This window comes from Euprymna scolopes, chromosome 37 (genome assembly GCF_053919585.1).
Source record: "Euprymna scolopes isolate OS-2025 chromosome 37, ASM5391958v1, whole genome shotgun sequence".
In the NCBI taxonomy this organism is placed as follows: domain Eukaryota; kingdom Metazoa; phylum Mollusca; class Cephalopoda; order Sepiida; family Sepiolidae; genus Euprymna; species Euprymna scolopes.
In genome coordinates, this window is record NC_136518.1 from 47,902,548 (window position 1) to 47,922,869 (window position 20,322).

The 20,322-nt window shown below is 33.3% G+C and overlaps 1 protein-coding gene across 4 annotated transcripts in view; it reads right to left on the reverse strand.

Annotated features, from left to right (window-relative positions):
- Positions 1-20,322, reverse strand: part of LOC145261146 (glycogen debranching enzyme-like) — a 178,827-nt gene that overhangs the window by 63,584 nt on the left and 94,921 nt on the right. For all 4 annotated transcript variants that reach the window (XM_080119445.1, XM_080119444.1, XM_080119447.1 and 1 more), the window contains exons 15-21: positions 17,645-17,867; positions 14,092-14,363; positions 9,915-10,048; positions 7,147-7,280; positions 3,830-4,011; positions 2,628-2,730; positions 1,830-2,055 (exon numbers count right to left, since the gene is read on the reverse strand). In XM_080119445.1, the coding sequence (XP_079975571.1) occupies positions 1,830-2,055; positions 2,628-2,730; positions 3,830-4,011; positions 7,147-7,280; positions 9,915-10,048; positions 14,092-14,363; positions 17,645-17,867 (1,274 nt within the window). The remainder of the gene's footprint in view (positions 1-1,829; positions 2,056-2,627; positions 2,731-3,829; positions 4,012-7,146; positions 7,281-9,914; positions 10,049-14,091; positions 14,364-17,644; positions 17,868-20,322) is intronic.

Consider the following 20,322-nt stretch of genomic DNA (forward strand, 5'->3'; position numbering starts at 1 on the left):
TACCTCAAACCAGGATCGAAACCCGACCACCCGTATGACAGTCAAGGCTTCTAATCATTACGCTAAAATGTATATATATATATATATATACATACAGTGCTGCCAAAAAGAAAGTCCTCACTCATCATTTTTTTTCAAAACCTGCAAATTTAAGCTAAATTAAATGTAACTGTTTAAACAACCTATACCTCAATTGATTAGCTACAGCATCAAAACATGGTTTACATTACTTCGACCGATTCATTCTTCAGTGTTGATAGCAAGGAGTCAATACTAACTCTGTTTTCAAGGTGCAAACTACAAATCCACAGAACCATAGTTATATCATTGTTCTGCATTTTCAAAAAGACCGAGCAAGCAAAAGCTCAGCATTCACTTACATGTGACATAACACTACAAACGTGACCCTAATCAACAAGTTAGAATGAATAGTTAAGACGGAAACAAACTCACAGAACTTGTCTCTTGCAGTCCATACACATAAGACACCACTAAATACATCTAGAGAGGTGCAGCTCAGAGCACACTTTCATGACTTGAGAGAGAACACAAAATCTGCTTTACAATCTAGTGAGAAATGATCTCTTCTTTTCCCTGCAGCTCCTTTCTTTTAAAAGAGATGTTAATCTTTCCCTACTCTACCGGCATTTCCATGGTAGGCATTGTACTGAGCTTCAAGCTCTAGTCTCCACCTATTCCATAAAATCTTCTCAGGAAGGACTCAATTTTCTACCAACACTCAGGAAGGACTCAATTTTCTACCAACACTCAGGAAGGACTCAATTTTCTATCAACACTAGAAAAGAGTTTACATTTTTCTTCTGTGCACCTAAAACCAAACAGAATTTACATGAACAGAGTTTATTTCCACAAACTTTTAATCTATGAAGCATGTTATAAGAATAAATCCCTAGGCTACAACCTGATCATTTTCAAGTCAACAAATATCTGTAGAGTTGCCCTATGTATTAATAAAAGTTCCCAATTCTTGTATAATAGTGTTCTATAATCCAACTGAAACTCTCAGTAACTCTTATCCTTGTGTGGCTTTATACCAAATCCAGAAATGTATATATATATATATATATATATATATATATATATATATATATATACCATTCTAAATGTTATGTTTGTTTGAATGCTCTTATGGCTGTCACTTATAATATAAACCCACTTATATAGCTTTATAAGTACCTAAATTTACTTTTATTTAAAGGTTAATTGCCAATGGCCAAAGGGAAAAGGGTTAGCCCAAAAAGCCAAGTTTGGCTTTCTTGATTGGGTTTAAGTTCCACAACCAGCAGTAATTCCTGCACTGATGATTGCATACGCATGAAACATTAGCATCTGTATATGTAAATTGCAATTACATGTCAAATTAAATGTTCATATACCAAATATACAATATTTATAAAGCTCTACCTTGTATTAAGCACTTTTGGAAAAATACTGGTTCATTTTTATAAATACATATCAACTTGTTATATATATATATATATATATATATATATATATATATATATATATATATATATATATATATATATATATAAGAAATGAAATCAAAAGGATGTAGTGTTTACCTGATATAAGCAATAATAAACTTAAATCAAATATAAATACCAGTATTTATATATAGAAAATTTAATCCCAATCAAATTAAAAAAGCTCAATATGCAATAGAGAGTAGAGCTTATTATAAAAGAAAGAAAATTATATATATATATGATACAGATTGATAAACAAATGTATAACATATAATCACGAATCATATCTATAAATAATCTTGAAGAGAACAAAAATGAAAGAGTTGATGTTTTACTTACAAGAGGGTCAGTGATCTTAGCAGCACAGTGGTCATCAGGATAGATCCGGGCGACCTTGTCATCAAGAATTTTGTGTCCATTTGGAGCCAATTTACAGTAATCTTGGATGCATTGCATCCACCACCAGAAGGCATCTCGGCAGTTGAAGCGTGCACCCTCACCTTCCAAAAGGAGATTTGGAATCAAGCCATGGCGCAAACAGCCACCATATGCAAGAATTAGATACCTGCAAAGAAAAGAAGTTCATACTCAGTGCATGAAGACACAAACAAAGGAATAATGCAATAACGTCCAACTTTACTATTCTTCTCATGAAGGCAGATTTAGACAGAAGGTGGGTTTTTACTGTAGAGGTAAATACAGTTCCCAAAAATGTGACTCTGGATCAGAACAAGAATAAAAACTGCCACAGTTTATGGAAAACATTTTGTCTCCTCTAATCGAGGACGAAACAGATACTTTGCTATGATCTTTAGTCAAAAACTGGAAAATATCCGAGTGAAATAGTTCCTATTTATTGCCTCCTTGTGTCGCTATTATGTTTTCGCACTTCCTTGTGTTGCTGTTACGTTTGGGTGTCTCCTTGTGTTGCGATTTGGTCTGAGCACCTCTTTGTGTTGCTGTAAAGATTAAGCACATCCTTGTAATGCCCTTAGGTTTGAACAACTCCTTGTGTTGCGATTAGGTTTGTGCACCACCTTGTATTGGCGTTAGTTTTTAGTATAGCACTCTACTTGACTTTATACTGATAAACAAACATTTCTTTCATAAGTGATATGTTTGAGAAAGTGAACTCACCTGGCATCCTCAAATCTTCCAGTCAAAAGCAGATCTCCTCTGATAGCAATAAAAGTGTCTCGACCCCAGTTTCGGGCAAATCCACTTGCAAAGTGAGGGAGACCTGAAATAAAAAGCAAAGACAAAATTATTAAAATGAATAAATAAAATCGTAATATTTATTGTAAACATTTGTGTTTATACCGCAAAAAAAAAAAAAAATGTGCTGAAAGCTCAGTTTATGAAAACACATATTTTACCAGATGCTTTACTTAATTCTTTGTTTTGTTTATGATATATGCCTGGAGGAATATATTCAGTATAAATTAATTCAGATTAAATGATGGTCAACACACAGAATTTACTTATAACAGGTTTAAAATTGTAACAATTTATATTGTATAAAATTGTAACAATTTATATTGTATAAAATTGTAACAACTTATATTGTATAAAATTGTAACAATTTATATTGTATAAAATTGTAACAAATCAGATACTTACACTTGAATGGTATCTTAAATGTCATATTTATTTACTCCTCGCTAATTACTGCTTGTTAGCATCTTTTATAGACTGAGTAATCTATTCTGAGGGCATGTCATGACTTTCCACTCTATCAGTTTATTACTCATTAGTTTTTATAAAAAATACATTTCTATTCATTCATCCCAATAAAAAAAGGGGAAAACTAAAGAGATTGTAATAGTTAAAGTAAAAATAATATTGCTTAACATAGAAAGACAGAGAGAAAGAGAGGTGAGCAAGATATAATGAGCAGAAAGAAACTAATTTAGGATTTTGTCTTTATATTTAACCGATTATGCAAACCACCTTTGCTTGATTCAAACAATCTAATCCAGGCTTAACAGACGATCTAACAGGTCACATTTGTTTTCTAATAATTCATTAAATACAAGTTTATTAAAAGAGATGAATTATGCATTCATACCTATCCCAAGGGTATTTGTGCATAATTGAATACTACGCAAAGGTTCTGATTCATCACGACAGATCTCACACTCTGCATCATTATCCAAATACATAACTGAAAACCCCACCCTCCCTCTTCTAAACTTGATCAAAATACCAATTTGCATTCAACTCATTGTGTACAATTAAAATTTTTTAATGTTGGCATTAAATAAGCATAAAAAGGTTGATATGCCATAAAGTGGATAAAATGAAACTTGCGAAACAAGCAAAGAAAGTGTGAAACATACCCGCAGCCAGTGAGAGGACATCCAAGTGTATTTTGCCTTTCTCATCGGTGTACAAGATCTTGGGACGAGGTTCGTTAATCTCTGATGCCAATGGGGGAAGTTCAGCATGTTTGACAAATCCGCAAAACTGGACAGAGCCCAGAGCGAGGGATTGGACAAATGAAGAACCCTCAACAACGAATCTGAATTAAAGTATGTGTGTTTAGGTTAGAAATTAAAAAGATATAAACAATACATATATGAACACATATAGGTTACAGCTACAAATGAACACATGTATATAAATATATAGGGACAATAAATCAAAATTGGAAAAATCAGAACTTTTGGGTGTATGGAATCGGTATCAGAATTGAAAAAAATTGTGCCTATTTTCCAATGTCAAAAACGATTCCTTTAATTATGTTTTTTTTTATTTGATTTTGTTTAAAACAAAATCTTCTACTGCTGATAGTAATAATAAAATGATAAATATTTATTATTATTAAATTTATTGATTTTAAATTTATTATTATTAAATTTATTGATTTTAAATTTATTGATTTTAAATTTATTGATTTTAAATTTATTATTATTAAATTTATTGATTTTAAATTTATTATTATTAAATTTATTGATTTTAAATTTATTGATTTTAAATTTATTATTATTAAATTTATTGATTTTAAATTTATTGATTTTAAATTTATTGATTTTAAATGTATTATTATTAAATTTATTGATTTTAAATCTATTGATTTTAAATTTATTATTATTAAATTTATTGATTTTAAATTTATTGATTTTAAATTTATTATTATTAAATTTATTGATTTTAAATTTATTATTACTAAATTTATTGATTTTAAATTTATTATTATTAAATTTATTGATTTTAAATTACCAGTAAAACAAAAATTTATAGATCATACCTACAAGTGTTTTTACGTTTGAGAAAATACATGCACATATAACACATGTTTTTACATTAATCGAGGAAAAAATAACAGTTCTACAGTTAAATATTTAGAGATTTATAAAGAATCGGAATTGGTAATTGTATTGGAACCGGGAATTTAGTATGGAATCGGTAATTGTATTGGATTTGGGAAAAATATTAGGATCTTCTCATATATACTAAAAGAGTACCCGTCCCAAAACGGATAAAATTAATTCCCCAACATGAACAGTGTTGCACCACTTTCACGTCTCCTTACAGAGATTAAATTCAAGATATAATTATACTAAACCTTGTGTCTAGAATATTTAATTTTGAACAAAATACATTATATGATTTTGATTCTAGAAAACGTATAAAATCTTGAGGGGTTTAAATAAGAAACTGAGATTAAAAAAATCTTGCAAAATTGGTGTCTAATGATTATGGATCGAATTCAGTGTAAATTTGACATATTTGAATTTTCAAGTTGGAAGTTGCACCCATATTATACCCCCCCCCCCTAAAAACTCTTTAAAATACACCAAAGAAACTGAAAATTTGAGGACTATTTATTGATTGAGGCCTAATAGCTATTGTTAAATTGCCATTTATCTTAGCACTGTTTCCAGTCATCTGGACTTCTCCATGCCACTGGATTCAAGCAGTGCCGATTTAAGAGAGGTGTGGTTGAAATTACACAACGCTTGTTTAACAATTACATGCACGGCCACCTTTACAGGGTGTATTTATTGTTTCTAAAGACTGAACAAAGGTCATGACATCTGTGATTACGCACATGCTTTTCTCTCACTTTTGAAGAATGATATTTGCTATCGGAACAGTAGAAGAAACTCGCAATGAAGTGAGCGACCGACAGAAGATGTTGTTTTGGAAAAAACAACTTACCTTGTAGACATGTATATAATCAAGTTCATCAGATGTTTTAAATTGTGGCATATTTCATTCCAGTCTACAGATAATGTTGGATAATCAAGAGAGAATATACACCATTTTGGAGCCTACCTCACCCTGTAGACTTGTTTTAAAATGTTTTTGATTTTAAATGAGGGTATAACACCAATTTCGACAATCTTACTTATAACTTACAGTTAGGACAATCAACCAATCGGAAGCCGCTAACTTTATTATAAAAATATCGAATTTTAGATTCAATTCAGTTTGCTGTCAACCTCCATTTTGAAATGATTGAACCGTGACTGCATTGATTCTTCGCCGCCATCTTTGTTATTAAAAATTACTCAACACTCGAGATCATGACTACATTGATCCTTTGCCGCCATCGTTGTTATTAAGAATTACTTAACACTCAAGATCGTGACTGCATTGATTCTTCGCCGATTTGATTTACTGCCGCCATCTTTGTTCAACATAATGACTTAACACTTAACACATATATGATAAAGTTTATTGATTGTTTTTCACTTGTGGGGGAATCTATTCTGGTCTCCAGATAATGTCAGGTCATCAGAAGAGAATACGCGCCATTTGTACCAATTATGATTCCCCATATATTTTATATTTATACATAAATGTTAACTCGTGTATTTTAGATTCTGGAGTTGCATGATTTTACAATCTTGTCATGTCTGTTGTAAAATAAACATGTCGTTTGTTAAAGTTCTGAATTTTTTAGATGAGGGCTGATTGTTTATTTTACTTGTATTCATCGGACTATTGTTCTCATCTTGAGTGTTATTTGTGCAACGTTTCAGTCGGATTGGCTTTCGACCGTCTTGAGGCATGTTGGTTGTTCTTTGGAAAAGAAAAAAGAAAAGTTACAGGCTCTATAGATATATTCGTATTCTGTGAGTTAGTCTGTATTTTAAGTTATTGTTTCGTATTTGTGAAAAAATTGGTTGACAAAGGGGAGGCAATCCTAATAAAGATCGACAGGGGATTATCTCATTTCCATTGCCGAAATTTTAAAGGCGTACAATGTTTGTTTTTTTTCTACAATTAGAGGTTCCCAAATGCTACTAAATTCTAAGCTGGGTCTGCTTAGTAATTTTTTTTATTTTTAGCATATGTGCTGCCTTCTTGAGTCACCTGACGCTCCATCTTGCATCCCTGTCAATAATTTTGTCCTCGTTCCACAAAGGGAACTGTGTTCCCTTTTCTTTCCATATATGATCAGCTAGTCCCGACTTTTTGACCTCTCCATGTGTCACGGCTTTACAGTGTTCTTCTAGCCTTACCTGTAGTGGCGACCGGTCTCACCACTGTATAGTTTTTCGCATTTGCATGAAATCTCATATACACAGTTTTTTTGTCATGAGGCGTTCAGTCAAGTCCCATTGTAAAATAAACTTGTCGTTTGTTATTGTGTCTAACAGGATAACATGGCATTCACACATCAAAAAGAAAAAGCATTACTTACTTCGACATCAGCTCAAAGCAGCCTTCCCTCATAATCATAAATGCCCCAGATACGACAGCATCAAAGTAACAAGGGATCAGGTAACGAGGAACATTGCGGAGGTATTTGAACACACTTTCAAACCATTGTCCAAGCTGCAAAAAATACAAATGACTTATCAAAAACAGAAAATAAGAACGTCATTAAAATCATTATAAAATCATTATGAAATGCTAGTCTCAATCTGCTCTTTCACTATCTCCATTAGTTTTTGGTTTTTCCTTGAAAAACATTCACGGTAAGAACTCATCTTCTTACCACAATGAAAAAGACTGTTCTTTCTATCTCCAAATATCTAGCACCATGCGGAATTTCTATGGCCAGTGTTTTTTACAAGAGCTTCCATTTCTGTGGAACACATTACTGCGAAACTGCTCCTCTGCTGAATACAACTTGGTCATCTTCAAGTCCAATGTTAACAAATTCTTGCCATGGACTGACCCATAAGTAATAAAATTTGTATCATTGACCATTGTTAGCACCCCTTTTCTTCACCTTTCAGCTGGCAATCATTTCCATCTCATTAACCCTTATCCTCCAACTGGTGACCCTAACAGTAAAAACAAATGATTAAACTATTCTTGACCCACTGAGCAGGATCTGTTTGTAATACCCTATCCTGCCTTGACAGAGTTCAAAACTGACTTTGTAACCTAGTAGGTGATGCCATTTTCTCTTCTCTGCAACCTCTTTCCCCATAGAAGAAATGTTGCAACCTTCTTTCTTCTCTATCATTATTTTCATGGCAAATGCTCGTCTGAGCTCCAATCTATGGTCCCCTTTGCCAATCTTTCACAAAAATCACTGGTCTAACTAAAAACCACTGTCAATAATCTCCCCCACTCTCTATTAGTGCCTAAACCTAAACGGGGATTCCATAAAAGAAAAGCGTCATTCCTAGAACTGCCTGCCTGTAGAACTCTGTTCTGTTGGGCTGCTTTTTAGCTGACTACACTATTGTCATCTTCAAGCCCAATGTAAACAAGCTCTTGTTGAACCATCTACTTAAATAATTAAATTTTACCAAATGTCCACTACTAACGATTACTATTCTATTGTCCCAATGACTACTGTACACACATTAAGTCTTATCCTCAAGTGGCCTCCAGGCCTTAAGTGTTGACTCCTTTGTAAAAAAAAAAAATATAAAATAAAAAAATAAAAATAATTCTATGACTGAATCTGTTCTCCATACTGCATCTGGCACTCGATTCAAATATAGAATGGTCAGTCTAAGATTTGTTTTTCTCTTCTTTTTATCATTCATAAGCAGTTAACTGCATTTGCTTTTATTCAAATAAAATGTAAGTGAAACATTGCCAGTGAGGGTTGAGGATATGTGTTGCATGAAGAGAAATATGAAAACGATATAACGAATGTGTAATGTGAGTCTTAAGGGCAGACTTAGATCTGTTGAGTTCAGAGGAAAATTAAATCTGGATAATATAGGGAAATGTGTGCAGAACAGGAGACTTTGTTGGTTTGGTCATGTTGAAAGAATGGGTCAGAATGCTTTAGTTGATGTAGAAATATTGAGATGTCAGGGTTGGTTGGCAGGAAGGAAAACATGAGAAGAAGTGATAATTTTTTTTCTTTTTTTTAATAGCATAATAAACCTTTCGGGTCATTTAATTCAGAATCCAATAATTTTGGAAAAACGTTTTATGTGTGAAGTTCTTTATATTTTCAAATATTTATTCACTAGCCTGGGTGCCCAGCGTTGCCCGGGTGTGTGGATGTGTGCGTTGAGCAAACAAAAAAAAGTGGTAGTAGGCAGGCAGGCTCGAACCCGTACTACAAAGGAGGAAAAGAATGTGAAAAAAAAAACATGATGTATTTTCTGCTGCGTCCATCGCCAAACCGGAAGTGGCAAAGGTTTAAATTAAGGCTAGTTAATCGAAAAGAGGGGATGACTTTCGAAAATATCATCGAAAAAAGCGACCCCCTCCTTGTAGAAAATTACCCAGTTGAGAGTAAAGGAATTAATGTTTTTAGTCAATTTTTCGATGTTTGTCGTCCGAATGGTCGAGCTTCAAAATGATACCAATCTCATGAAAATCTGTTGAACTTTTTTAGGCAGACATACATACATACATTTAAACAGACAGGTGAGAGTTATATTATAGATGGAATTTGGTTTGGTTGTTTTGTTTTATGGCATATCAACTCTTTTTCGGGTGATTCAATATCAAATTCTGTCATTTTAGTAAAAGTTTTTATGCTTCAATTATTTATATCTTCAAATATTTATTTGTGATGTTTGGTTTACTTGTTTTGTAGAAGAAAATTGTTGTTTTTATTTTTTGTCTTTACAGAACATGATTGAGTTTTGCAAAAGGAAAGGAAAAAAAAATGCAATAACATCAATGTTTGGTACATTTTAATTCAGGAAGCCAGTATCTTCAGACAGCCTAATCTGGTAGCATCAGGAAAGAAGTGATAAGGATGGAGTTGAGAGAAATAAGGATAAATACAGAACTGACCAGGCCAGAGATAACTGAGTTTATTCAATTTCTTAGCGGTCTGACTTAATTGTAGCAAAACGATATAACTAGATGCAACCTGACTGATACCGCCATTTTGGACCGGACTGCATGGAGAGCAGGCATGAAATCTTGCCTGGTGTTGCTCACACAGGAGTCTGAGACACTCGCAACACCCTAAAAATGAAAACGGGACAATGAAAAGAAAATTTACAAAACACAGATCAAAATGTCAATAATAATTACCTCTCTTGTGTTTGTATGAGCTTTAAGCCTGTTGGCGATGTATTCAGGCAACCAGTCACCCTCCCTGAGGTTGTTACAAACGGGATGTCCAAGATCATTATTAACCCGAATTCTATTCAGAAGATCACAGATACCTGCAAATAAAATGGATTCTCTTGAAAATCATAACAAAATAACTGCATTTAAAAGTATAGAACCACTAATGGCACATTTAGATAGAATTATATATATATATATATATATATATATATATATATATATATATAAACGTAACCTTGCCTGTCTTAGTGACTAACAGTCTCTACCAAATTATTTGGTCAATTTTTGGCCTACAGACTTGAAACTTGATATGTAGGGAATTTGGACCTGTGAAACACAATTTGGTTTATAACTGGTAAAAATAGCTGCTAAGAAGTCAAAATTGAAAAAATTGGAACTTAGCAGGCGTGAATAAACTAAACATGTTATTTCTATGCATGCACAAATACACATTTATATCTTTAACAATGTTTTTATATGCATATGGATTTAGATCAGAATAAGGCTGGCGTACGTGGGAGTTGAAAACTCTCAGCCTAACTCAATTGTCGCCCTTTAACTCAGAAGAGCGACCTAGCTACGTCACTTCCTGCTTCCCATATTTCTTCCTCTTTTGAGTATATTTCGCTGGTTATTTAACGATATCACGTCGGGGTCACCAATCTGTTGGGGAGAGGATGGTCTGCTGTGTGACAGACGACCCTGTCCCCATGTGTGTAATGGTGGATGTATTTAATGGTAGAGGAATTGAAAAGCACAAGGTCGCATGATGAGGACGAAAATATACCGTTATATATCAGCGAAAGAAATGCAATTTATTTACATAAATATACATGAAGGAATGATAGAAAGAATGAGAGTTCATTAAGAGATGAGTAACGTTACTTGCGGTTGACTGGCTAGTCAGGAACGCGGTGGTGGCCCGTGGCCCCACCGGAGCAGTGTTTGTCACATCTTGACTGCTTGAAAGTCCAGCGCAAAAGAGGAAGAAATATGGGGAACAGGAAGTGATGTAGCTAGGTCGCTCCTCTGAGTTAAAGGGCGACAATCGAGTTAGGCTGAGAGTTTTTAACTCCCACAAGTGCTATATGTTTTGGTTTTAATTCTAGCTAATAGCACCCAAGTCATAATTGTTTTTTTTTTTAACTTTTGTGATCACTGCTATATATTGGGTATGATACAATAATCAATAGAGTATTAACTCGATAATAATAAATGAAATCTGTATAAATTAAAATATTATATTTAAATGTATTTTATGACCAAGTAACATTGAGTGGCCTGCTAGAATACAATACTCATAATTAAAGTCATATGGAAAACACAGTCACCTTTTTTTACAAACAATACTAGGCAATCTTTCAAGATAGTTAACAGCTGAGAAATTAAAAAAAAAAAACAACGTACTCAACAAATAACTTATACCAAACGCATTAAAATTTAATTTTCTACCTATATGAACACTTTTCACATTCTGGAACTAGTTAAAAGTTTGTTTTTTTTTTATTTCAAAATAAATTCATTTGACTTTTTATATCAACCTACGAGAAGCAAATGTGGTTGCCAACATTTGTCACTCAATCTTGAAATATTACCAACCAAGAATTTGAAAATTAAAAAAAACTTACAATTAATAATTTTCACCAGATGGATTAAAAGTTCTACTGATTTGTATACCTTTTTTATGTTCTGAAATCTTTTTGGTGCTTATACAGTACAATTCAACTTCAAATAAATGCATCTTAGGTAAAAAAAAACAAAACAACAAAAAAAAACTATTACATACTTATGAGTTATTTTGAAATTAGTAAAAATTCCAAAAATTATGAAAAATGATCAAGTAGAAGATCTGCCAGAATTATTATTTTACAAAAAACAAAAAAGAAATAGACAATAGTCGTCTGCCATAATCATGGATTGCAGTTACCTCCCCTGACTTTCAAGAAAAAATTGCGATAAATGTTCAAGTAGAAATATAATTACAAATGAAATAGTGTATATATATATATATATATTATATATAATAATCGTAATGGTTAATGTGGAAGAGTTCTTAAAAGCCAGAAGAAATTACTACAATCTATGATGTTGACAAATTTGCCATTTCAAAAAAAAAACAAAAACATAAAATGGCAAACCGCTAATACTTTTTGTTTTTTTTGTTTGTTTTTTGTAAAAATTAGTTCTAACAGATTTTCTACCATCAATTATTAATTAATTATTATGTTAGATACTAGCAGGGCTACCTGATGTCACCTGCATTTGAATTTCCATAAATTATATGGATTACAAAAAAAAATAAAAATGTACAATCTGCTTAATAAAGTTCATTTAACAAAACAAAAACAAGTAAACATATTAATCCGTGGGTGAGGTTCAGATTCACAGACCCAAATATGAATAGCATGCTAAGCAATTGACCCATGAGGTAAAATACAGTAACGTTATTAATTCAATACATGAAGCAGATCATTCTTACCTTTTCTCTATAAGACAACAAAATGAAAAAGGCAATAGAAACAAAAAAGAAAATTAAGCTGTCCTTCCTATTTTTTTTCAGTCATAGATTCATAGTAACTGTTGCTGCTGCTTATTTTTTTATTATTTGTTAGGCACCCAATCATTGGTTTTCAGCTAGGCGTGGAGAATACTCAGTTGAGGGTTATTATGGATGTCAGGTTGACCTTTCCAAGACCTGTAATGTATACCCTGGGTTAAAACTTAAGAGATCATGAGGGAAAGTAATAAGTAGTTGTGAAATCTTGAACTTACAATGGTAACATACCACGCACCAATTGTACTGGCTTGCACCATTCATCTGGCATTCAGTTGCAATTGGTGTTACATGTCAGTCACCATTTCAACCTCGACAATCAGTCAAATAGAGACTAGGCCATTTCAGTGGCCTTTTATCTGTTATTATGAGGCATTCATTCTGAACAGTTCTAGGAGGTCAACTCTCCTAGGCCTTGTCACCCAGCTATCAGGTGGGGCAAGTTTATTGTTTTTTGTCTGAAGCGCCCTAACCAGGAAATACCAACAAGGTTACTCAGGCATTTTTTGCGCAGTCTTCTTTAGAGGTGCTAGCTCGATTCTACCCACCTAAACCTTGTGTCACATCCTCTGCAATGAGAGAGAGATAAATACCTACCACTAACACAATTCTAAAATCCCTATAACTGCTACCATCTAGGTCATTATTTAAAATGGCATTTATTGTTAAAATATTCCGAGATAAATAAAATATTTTTTTCCAAGAAATTAAATCAAGATACATTTTTTTTAATTGTTAAGAACATGGACCAATGTTCCACAAAAAAAAATCTGTGGTGAATCAATATCAAATAATTATTTTGTCAAATGAAGTCTATTAAATATAAAAGATATGACAAGCAGATTCACTTTATTTTATATATTAGAAGAAATTATTGATTTTTATTTTCAAAAGATGAATTTGTGATTCTAGCGAAGTGGCTGACTATAGCTGATCCAACAAATTTTAAAAGATGCCCCAGATACCTCCAGACTAAAGTCCTAAAAACCCTCCTACAACTCAAAAATGTTGACCCAGTTGAGACATGGAAGGAGAAATGGAGAAACAATACTCCAAAAGAGGGGACACTAGCGAAGATCCAGATTTTGCTACAAATAGTAGGAAACAGTAGGTAGCTGCAAACCGGATAAGAACAAGACACTGCAAGAATGCAGTAGACAGACACAAGTGGAGACAAATAGACTTCCCAATCTGCCCAAAGTGCAAAGAAGCCTCCCCCCCCCCACAAGATATAGACCACCTGATCCTACACTGTCCAGTCACCTGACTGGATTGACTGGATGGAGGCTATGTGACAGCCCATCTATCTGAAGACAACTTCTCAGACTGGTTAAAAAATAGCGGTATAGAGGTCTAACCCATATGATACTACTATAGCTGAGGATGATCCAAAGGCTCCCTTTTCATTAGCTGCTACACCAAGCTGTAGGGTAAGAAACCACTCCCAGGATTACTCCACTTGCCCTTGAATTCAATTTTTGAAAGTCATATGCCAGAACATGAAATAGACGTTAAACTGAAGATGATTATTATGATTATGATGATGATGGTGGTGGTGGTGGTGGTGGTTATTATAATCCTTACCTTGTAGACCACAGTATTCCAGTTTTCCATAGTTCGGAATATCATAACTGCTGAATCCCATGCCATCCGATTCATCCTCACTGGATACACGGAACATGGCCCTGTTGAATGCAGAGTAATTCATTTCTTGAACGATTTCTCTGAAGTTGGATACGCTAATACCCTTATCATAAAGGGAGCGGCCACTGTAGGATCTCATCAAGTAGCCAAATTCGTTTAAGCTGCTGCGCACGTGTAGGATTGCATCTTTAGCTTGTGCGGGAAGGGTAAGCCTGCAAAGAAATCAAGAATTCTGAACAGTTTTGTTTTAAAAGAATTCAAAGCATAATAAAAAGAACGGTTATTGCTAAAATTCAGTTCTATGTAGATGGAGGCGTTGTTGATTGCAAGTGTCAGGATAGGAGATAACTATTTTGCCAAGTCATGTTGGATTCCATTAAAAAAAGAATCGCCAGAGTTTGAAGGAAAACACCGTCTTTTTTATAATATAGAGTGGAATGATAAAAGTATCACCCTAAAGGAAACAACACTACAGATTTATTTTAAAACTTTTATTGAAAAAAATCAATTCAGGTGACTTGATTATGTAGTAAAGCTGAAATCTATTCAATGTAGCCGTCTTCAACCTCAATCATCGCCTTGATACGGGTCCAGAACTGGGAGCATGCCTTTTCCACAAGCGCCAGCAGGAGCTCAGTGAATACTCTGCAGATAGCAGCGATCAGGCTGGCTTTGGTGTTATGGGAGGTCATGTTGGTAATGTTTTTGCCATATGACCAAACAAAGTAGTCCAGCGGGTTCAGATCGGGGGGGAGGAGAGGGCCAGTGAGAGAAAGGTACAAAGTCATAGCACTGCTTCTAAAGTCAAGTCTGGGTTTCTTTGGACTTGTGGGCTGGCACCAAGTCCTGCTGTCACACCCAAGGTCTGCCAATGGCCACCTGATTGCGCCAAGAGATCACCACACACTTCAGCACATCCAGGTACACTTTGGTGTTAACTTTCCAATTGACTTTGAAGATGTGGCATGATGCAGTCCTCACTTGAAACCACACCAAAAAACATAACTGTGGCGAGAAACATTGTTTTCATAACCCTGGGCACATCCCCATAATTCGTGGCAATTCAGCGATGCATTTTGAGGGTGCTGGCAATGGTCCTGTTGCCATAACTTGGATCAGTAGAGAGCATGAGTTGTACAGCGGCGCATCTCTAATCTTGCTCGTTGAACGTTGTGTAATTATCAAACATGATAGAAGGGTCTTATCGCTCTTAGGATTTGTACACAACTGGCCAACTAGTAGATGGTCTGTAACAAAAAGAGAAAACGGTTTTCATCAGAAAAATGGAATCATGTCGTCTTTTTTTTTCTAGTGTGACAATTTTATCATTCCACCTTGTATAAATCAGTTTTTTTATTGTATATATGAATGCAGGCACATAACCCAGTAAGTTGTTTAATCAAGTAGAAAGGTAACAAGAAAGGTTCTAGTTGGTCTTGAGCTTATTCTCGTCTCTCACTAATGATGATGATGATGATGATGATGATGATGGGCAAAAAAAAAAGTACTCGTCTCTCTATGTCGGCATCTTGACTTGAACTGTCTCGTATTACATATTATTTGGATGATTCAGATGACTGTTGTTATCTTGAGTGTTATTCACCCAATGTAACTTCTGATCTTCTTCAGGTGAATCTTGTTGAACTCGGGAATCTTTCTGCCAAACTCAGGAATCTGCACAGAATTTCGGACAGCACTCCTTATTTATTAGATAGAGATAAAGTACTGGATAAAATTTACTTGTAAAGTTACACTTTTCTGGAGGTTCAACCCTCAGTGCGGGCAACACTCAAAATACAATAATAAATTACTTAGGACTTCTACCCAGTCATGCACGATGAAACAGAAAGCATGCTATCTCTTTGAAGTGAACAAAGGATTCTGTTTGAAATTGTTTGAAATTGTTTGAAATTCTGTGCAGATTCCAAAGTTTCACAGAAAGATTCTCAAGTTTGATAAAATACACCTAAAGAAGGTTGGAAGTTATATAAACTGAAACATTACATATAATAGCACTAAAGATGACCATAGTAATCCGAATGATCAAAATAATATATAATACAAGACATTATTTCATAGGACTGCTTCCTGGCAGACTACAACATGATCATCTTCAAATCCAACATCAAAAAATACTTGTCATAATTATTAATTATAATTATTAGAATTTTTTTCATTCATTATTTTCAATCCTTGCATAATATTCATCATTCAGCTGATATTACACCTATTTCATTAACCTTATCCTCAAGTGGCTTTTGTCCATGATAAACAGTGACACATTAAGGAAAAATGAAGTTTAAACCTTTCCAGATATATCAATGCGTTGTGCAGGAATCTAATAGATTTCTTTATCTGGATTTCAACTTGTTTGTTAAAATAATAAGCTCAGTATAAACACAGTTTTTATACAAGAATATATTACCATGTAATTGCTTCCCTGCACATTACAATATCATCATTTTCAAATATAATATCAACAAATGTTTGGTCATAAACCGTCCCTGTTTATTCCAATAAGTATTTTCAATCGTCTTATAATATCCTTCATCATTAAAAGAACAATCCATTCATCTCATTAATTCTTATCCTTAAATTGCTTTTAATCTTGATTAACAAACACTGATTTGTAAAAAAATAAATAAATAAAAGCTAATAATAAAGCTTTGTAAAGCTGACTCCAGGGTCATGTGTTTTTTAATTAATTGTCAAATTCTGAGGTAATGAGTCAAAGTTTGAAGTCAAAAATTTTTTTAAAATGCTAAAAGTCAGTAGTTTTTTTTTTTTTAAACTGACTTCCACCTCCAACATCTGCAAGTAGTATATGCATGCAGCTTACCTGCTGGGAGTGAAATTCTTGAATTTGATCTCAGTACTATTGTGAGAGAAACAGTTTGTTTGGAATAAATGTAATAATTTTTGAACGGGGATAAAATGTACACATAATTTTGTGAAAAATGCTTTCGGAAATACTATAAGTGGAGAGTGTGAAAGATCTGAAAGAAGTGTTTGGTTATTTTCCTATTGAAACTGTAGATGTGAAGGAAAATCGACTTTACTTTATTAATATAGGATATAATAGACTTTATAGTTCATTAAAAACGGACAAAGGTTATAGCCCGTTGACTGAATGCTTTATGCCAAATTGATGGTTGACTATGATTAAATTTGTGATAATTTGTTTAATTAAATACTAATTCTTATTAATTCTTAACTGCACATCAAATGGACATCATAATACTTAGTTTACTGCACCTTATCATAACAAAGGTGCATACAAAATTTAGCGCATTTGTTATAAATTCGAAATTTAATTCCTATTCACTATTTGAAATTATTGAAACAAAACTAATCAATAAAAAAAGACAAAATTCACCACTCCTCTCTCTCTCTCTCTCTCTCTCTCTCTCTCTCTCTCTCTATCATTAATAAAAAACAAAAACCAATCAGTACAAAAGAAGACATCTACAAGTAGTATAGGTATGTGACTTACCTAAAAGCAATGACGCTGCTAGGAGTAAAGTTCTTAAATTTGATCTCTGTACCATTCTCATCAACATTGGAGACAAAAATCATTTTACTTTGATCTGGCTTTAGTCCCTGTGTCACCTGCATTTCATAGTTAGGTAGACCATTGATGTATTCCTGATGGCGACGGTACTCATTGCTCTCCTTGTGAGTCATTCTCATTTCAAAGAGCACTTCAGCGATGTTGCCTAACAAGAAAAAAGAAAAAGTAGAACCATGTTAATGACAGAAATTGCAAATAAGATTTTATCAGATAACAAAAATTGGTTAGATGAATGGTTGCTAGACCTCAACTTGGTATCACCTTGTATTGTATATAAAACTGGTCTTAAAAGAGAGAAAATAAAAAAAAAGATGTTAAAACTAATTTTTATTGCTAGAAAACAAAGAGTGGTAAAGTATATTGATCTGAGAACCTATCTCCCTTTAAATTCGTCAAAAAAAATTTAGAAGTGACTGGGTTTATTTTATTATAACAATCTCTCTCTCTCTCTCTCTCTCTCATATATATATATATATATATATATATATATATATATATATATATAATATAATATAAATTTCATCTGTCCGTTTAAATGTATGCATGTATGTTTGTATCTCTGCCTAAAACTTGCAACAAAGGCAACAGATCGATATCATTTTGAAGCTTGACCCTTCGGGAGACAAATATAGAAAAATTGGCCAAAAACATTAATTTCTTCACTCTAAACTAGGCACTTTTCTAAAGAGAGGGGTCGCTTTTTTCGTCGATATTTTTGAAAGTCATCCCCTCTTTTCGATTGTCTAGCCTTAATTTAAACCTATGTCATTTCCTGTTTGGCAATGGGTGCAAGAGCAAAGACTTCACTTTTTTTTTTACGTTCTTTTTTGAAGGCAGATATTTTGTTTTGTTTTTTTTTAAATTTTTGTTTGGAGTTTATAAACGCCATGGGGAGATAACTATGTGTAGTATTGGGAATCCCAGCTTAAATGCTATCTATGTAGTTGTAGAAATAGCAAGTTATGTAGCTATATTTTCGATTCCCATCAGCGAGTTTAGTGGGGTCATAGAATGTTAAATTTGACATCCGTCAAACTGAAGTTACCTTTTGTCAACCTAGTTAGATGCACCATAAATTAGGGGTGACGTGCACTGGGAATTAGGGGTAATGGGAATTGTGGGCATAGGTTTCCGGTTGGCGACCACGTGGGCTGGAGTTGGTCTTGGGCAGCAGAGAATATAGACAGAAAATCTTGGGTCTCCAACAACCATGGGTTCCAGATATAGGCTTGCCTTGTAATAAAAGAATTGAAGCTTCAAATCCATCTTGTGTTACCAATGTGTCTGTCTGCAGCAGTGACCACTCTCCGCGAGATGGCAGCCCAGCAACAAAAAGATATCATCTGCTGGACAAGGCAAGCAGGTATGTACACATTATATATTTGCACATACACGTCGAGACCCTTCAAGGCAAGAAACTGTGTAAGGATAGAACGCACACACACACACCCATATAAGTAAGAATATATATGTAAGAACACACAGACTTTAAAAGTACCCTTAAAAGTAAAAGTAATCGTAAGAGAGAACAGCAACAGGAACGTTTAATAAGAAGTAAATAAATAATGAACAGGAAGCAAAACAACATCTTTAACACATGTAAAGCACTGACACTCCCTCCCCATCTTTAATAACTAGCTTTTCTTCCTAAAAATCGAACCTTTTGCTTGGTATCATAAATTGTTTTTTCGCTGTAGAACAAAAACTATTTAATGAAATTAAGTGAATTTTTTTTTTCCGGAGAACTTCATTTCATAACAGATACGTACAATTTAAACTTTTTTTTTGATATTTTCATTTTTTAATGTCTTGATTAAACTGTACAAGTATCTAATAATTAAACATATATCGTAAAAGTAATAAAACAAAAACAAATATGTTGACCAGCGTCTTTCTTTCATTTATAAAAAAAAGCTGATGCTATCACAGAAAAATAAAATATAAAACTGTTCAGTTCAGATTCTGCAGAAAGTGCCTAATTTTTATTGAAATATAGACTACTTGTGACCGCTGCATCTGTATATGTTATATCTAGCTATGGAATAGTTAGTACATGGATTTAATGTATAAGTGGGATTTGTCTTTTTATTTATTTCCTATAATAAAACAAAGAAGAAATTGTAAACATACAAAAAAAAAAAAAACAGCCAATGGTGGGCATTGTTTATAAACAAATTATTTTGATTTAAATAGTGATTTTTGTTTAAACAAAAAACAACTACTTGAAGCATTTTACTAATAATTAAATTTGGCCATTTCTGAACGTATATTGTAAAAGTAATAATTTAAAAAAACAAATATGTTGGCTAGCATCTTTCACTTAAAAAAACTAGTGTTGTCATTGAAAAACAAATTGCAAAACTGCATTTGGTCACATTCTGTAGGAGCCTAATTTTTATTGAAATATTGCATGTGCGTGAAGAATACTTTTTATATAATAATACTTTAGAATGACCAGAATAAAAAAGAAAGAAAAAGATTCAATTTTGTTTTGTATTCAAAAGATAATATATAAATAAAAAATTTATGATCAATTTTAATCAATATTTTAGTCATTTATGCAATACAAAAGGGATGTTATAATATAAAATGAATCACCG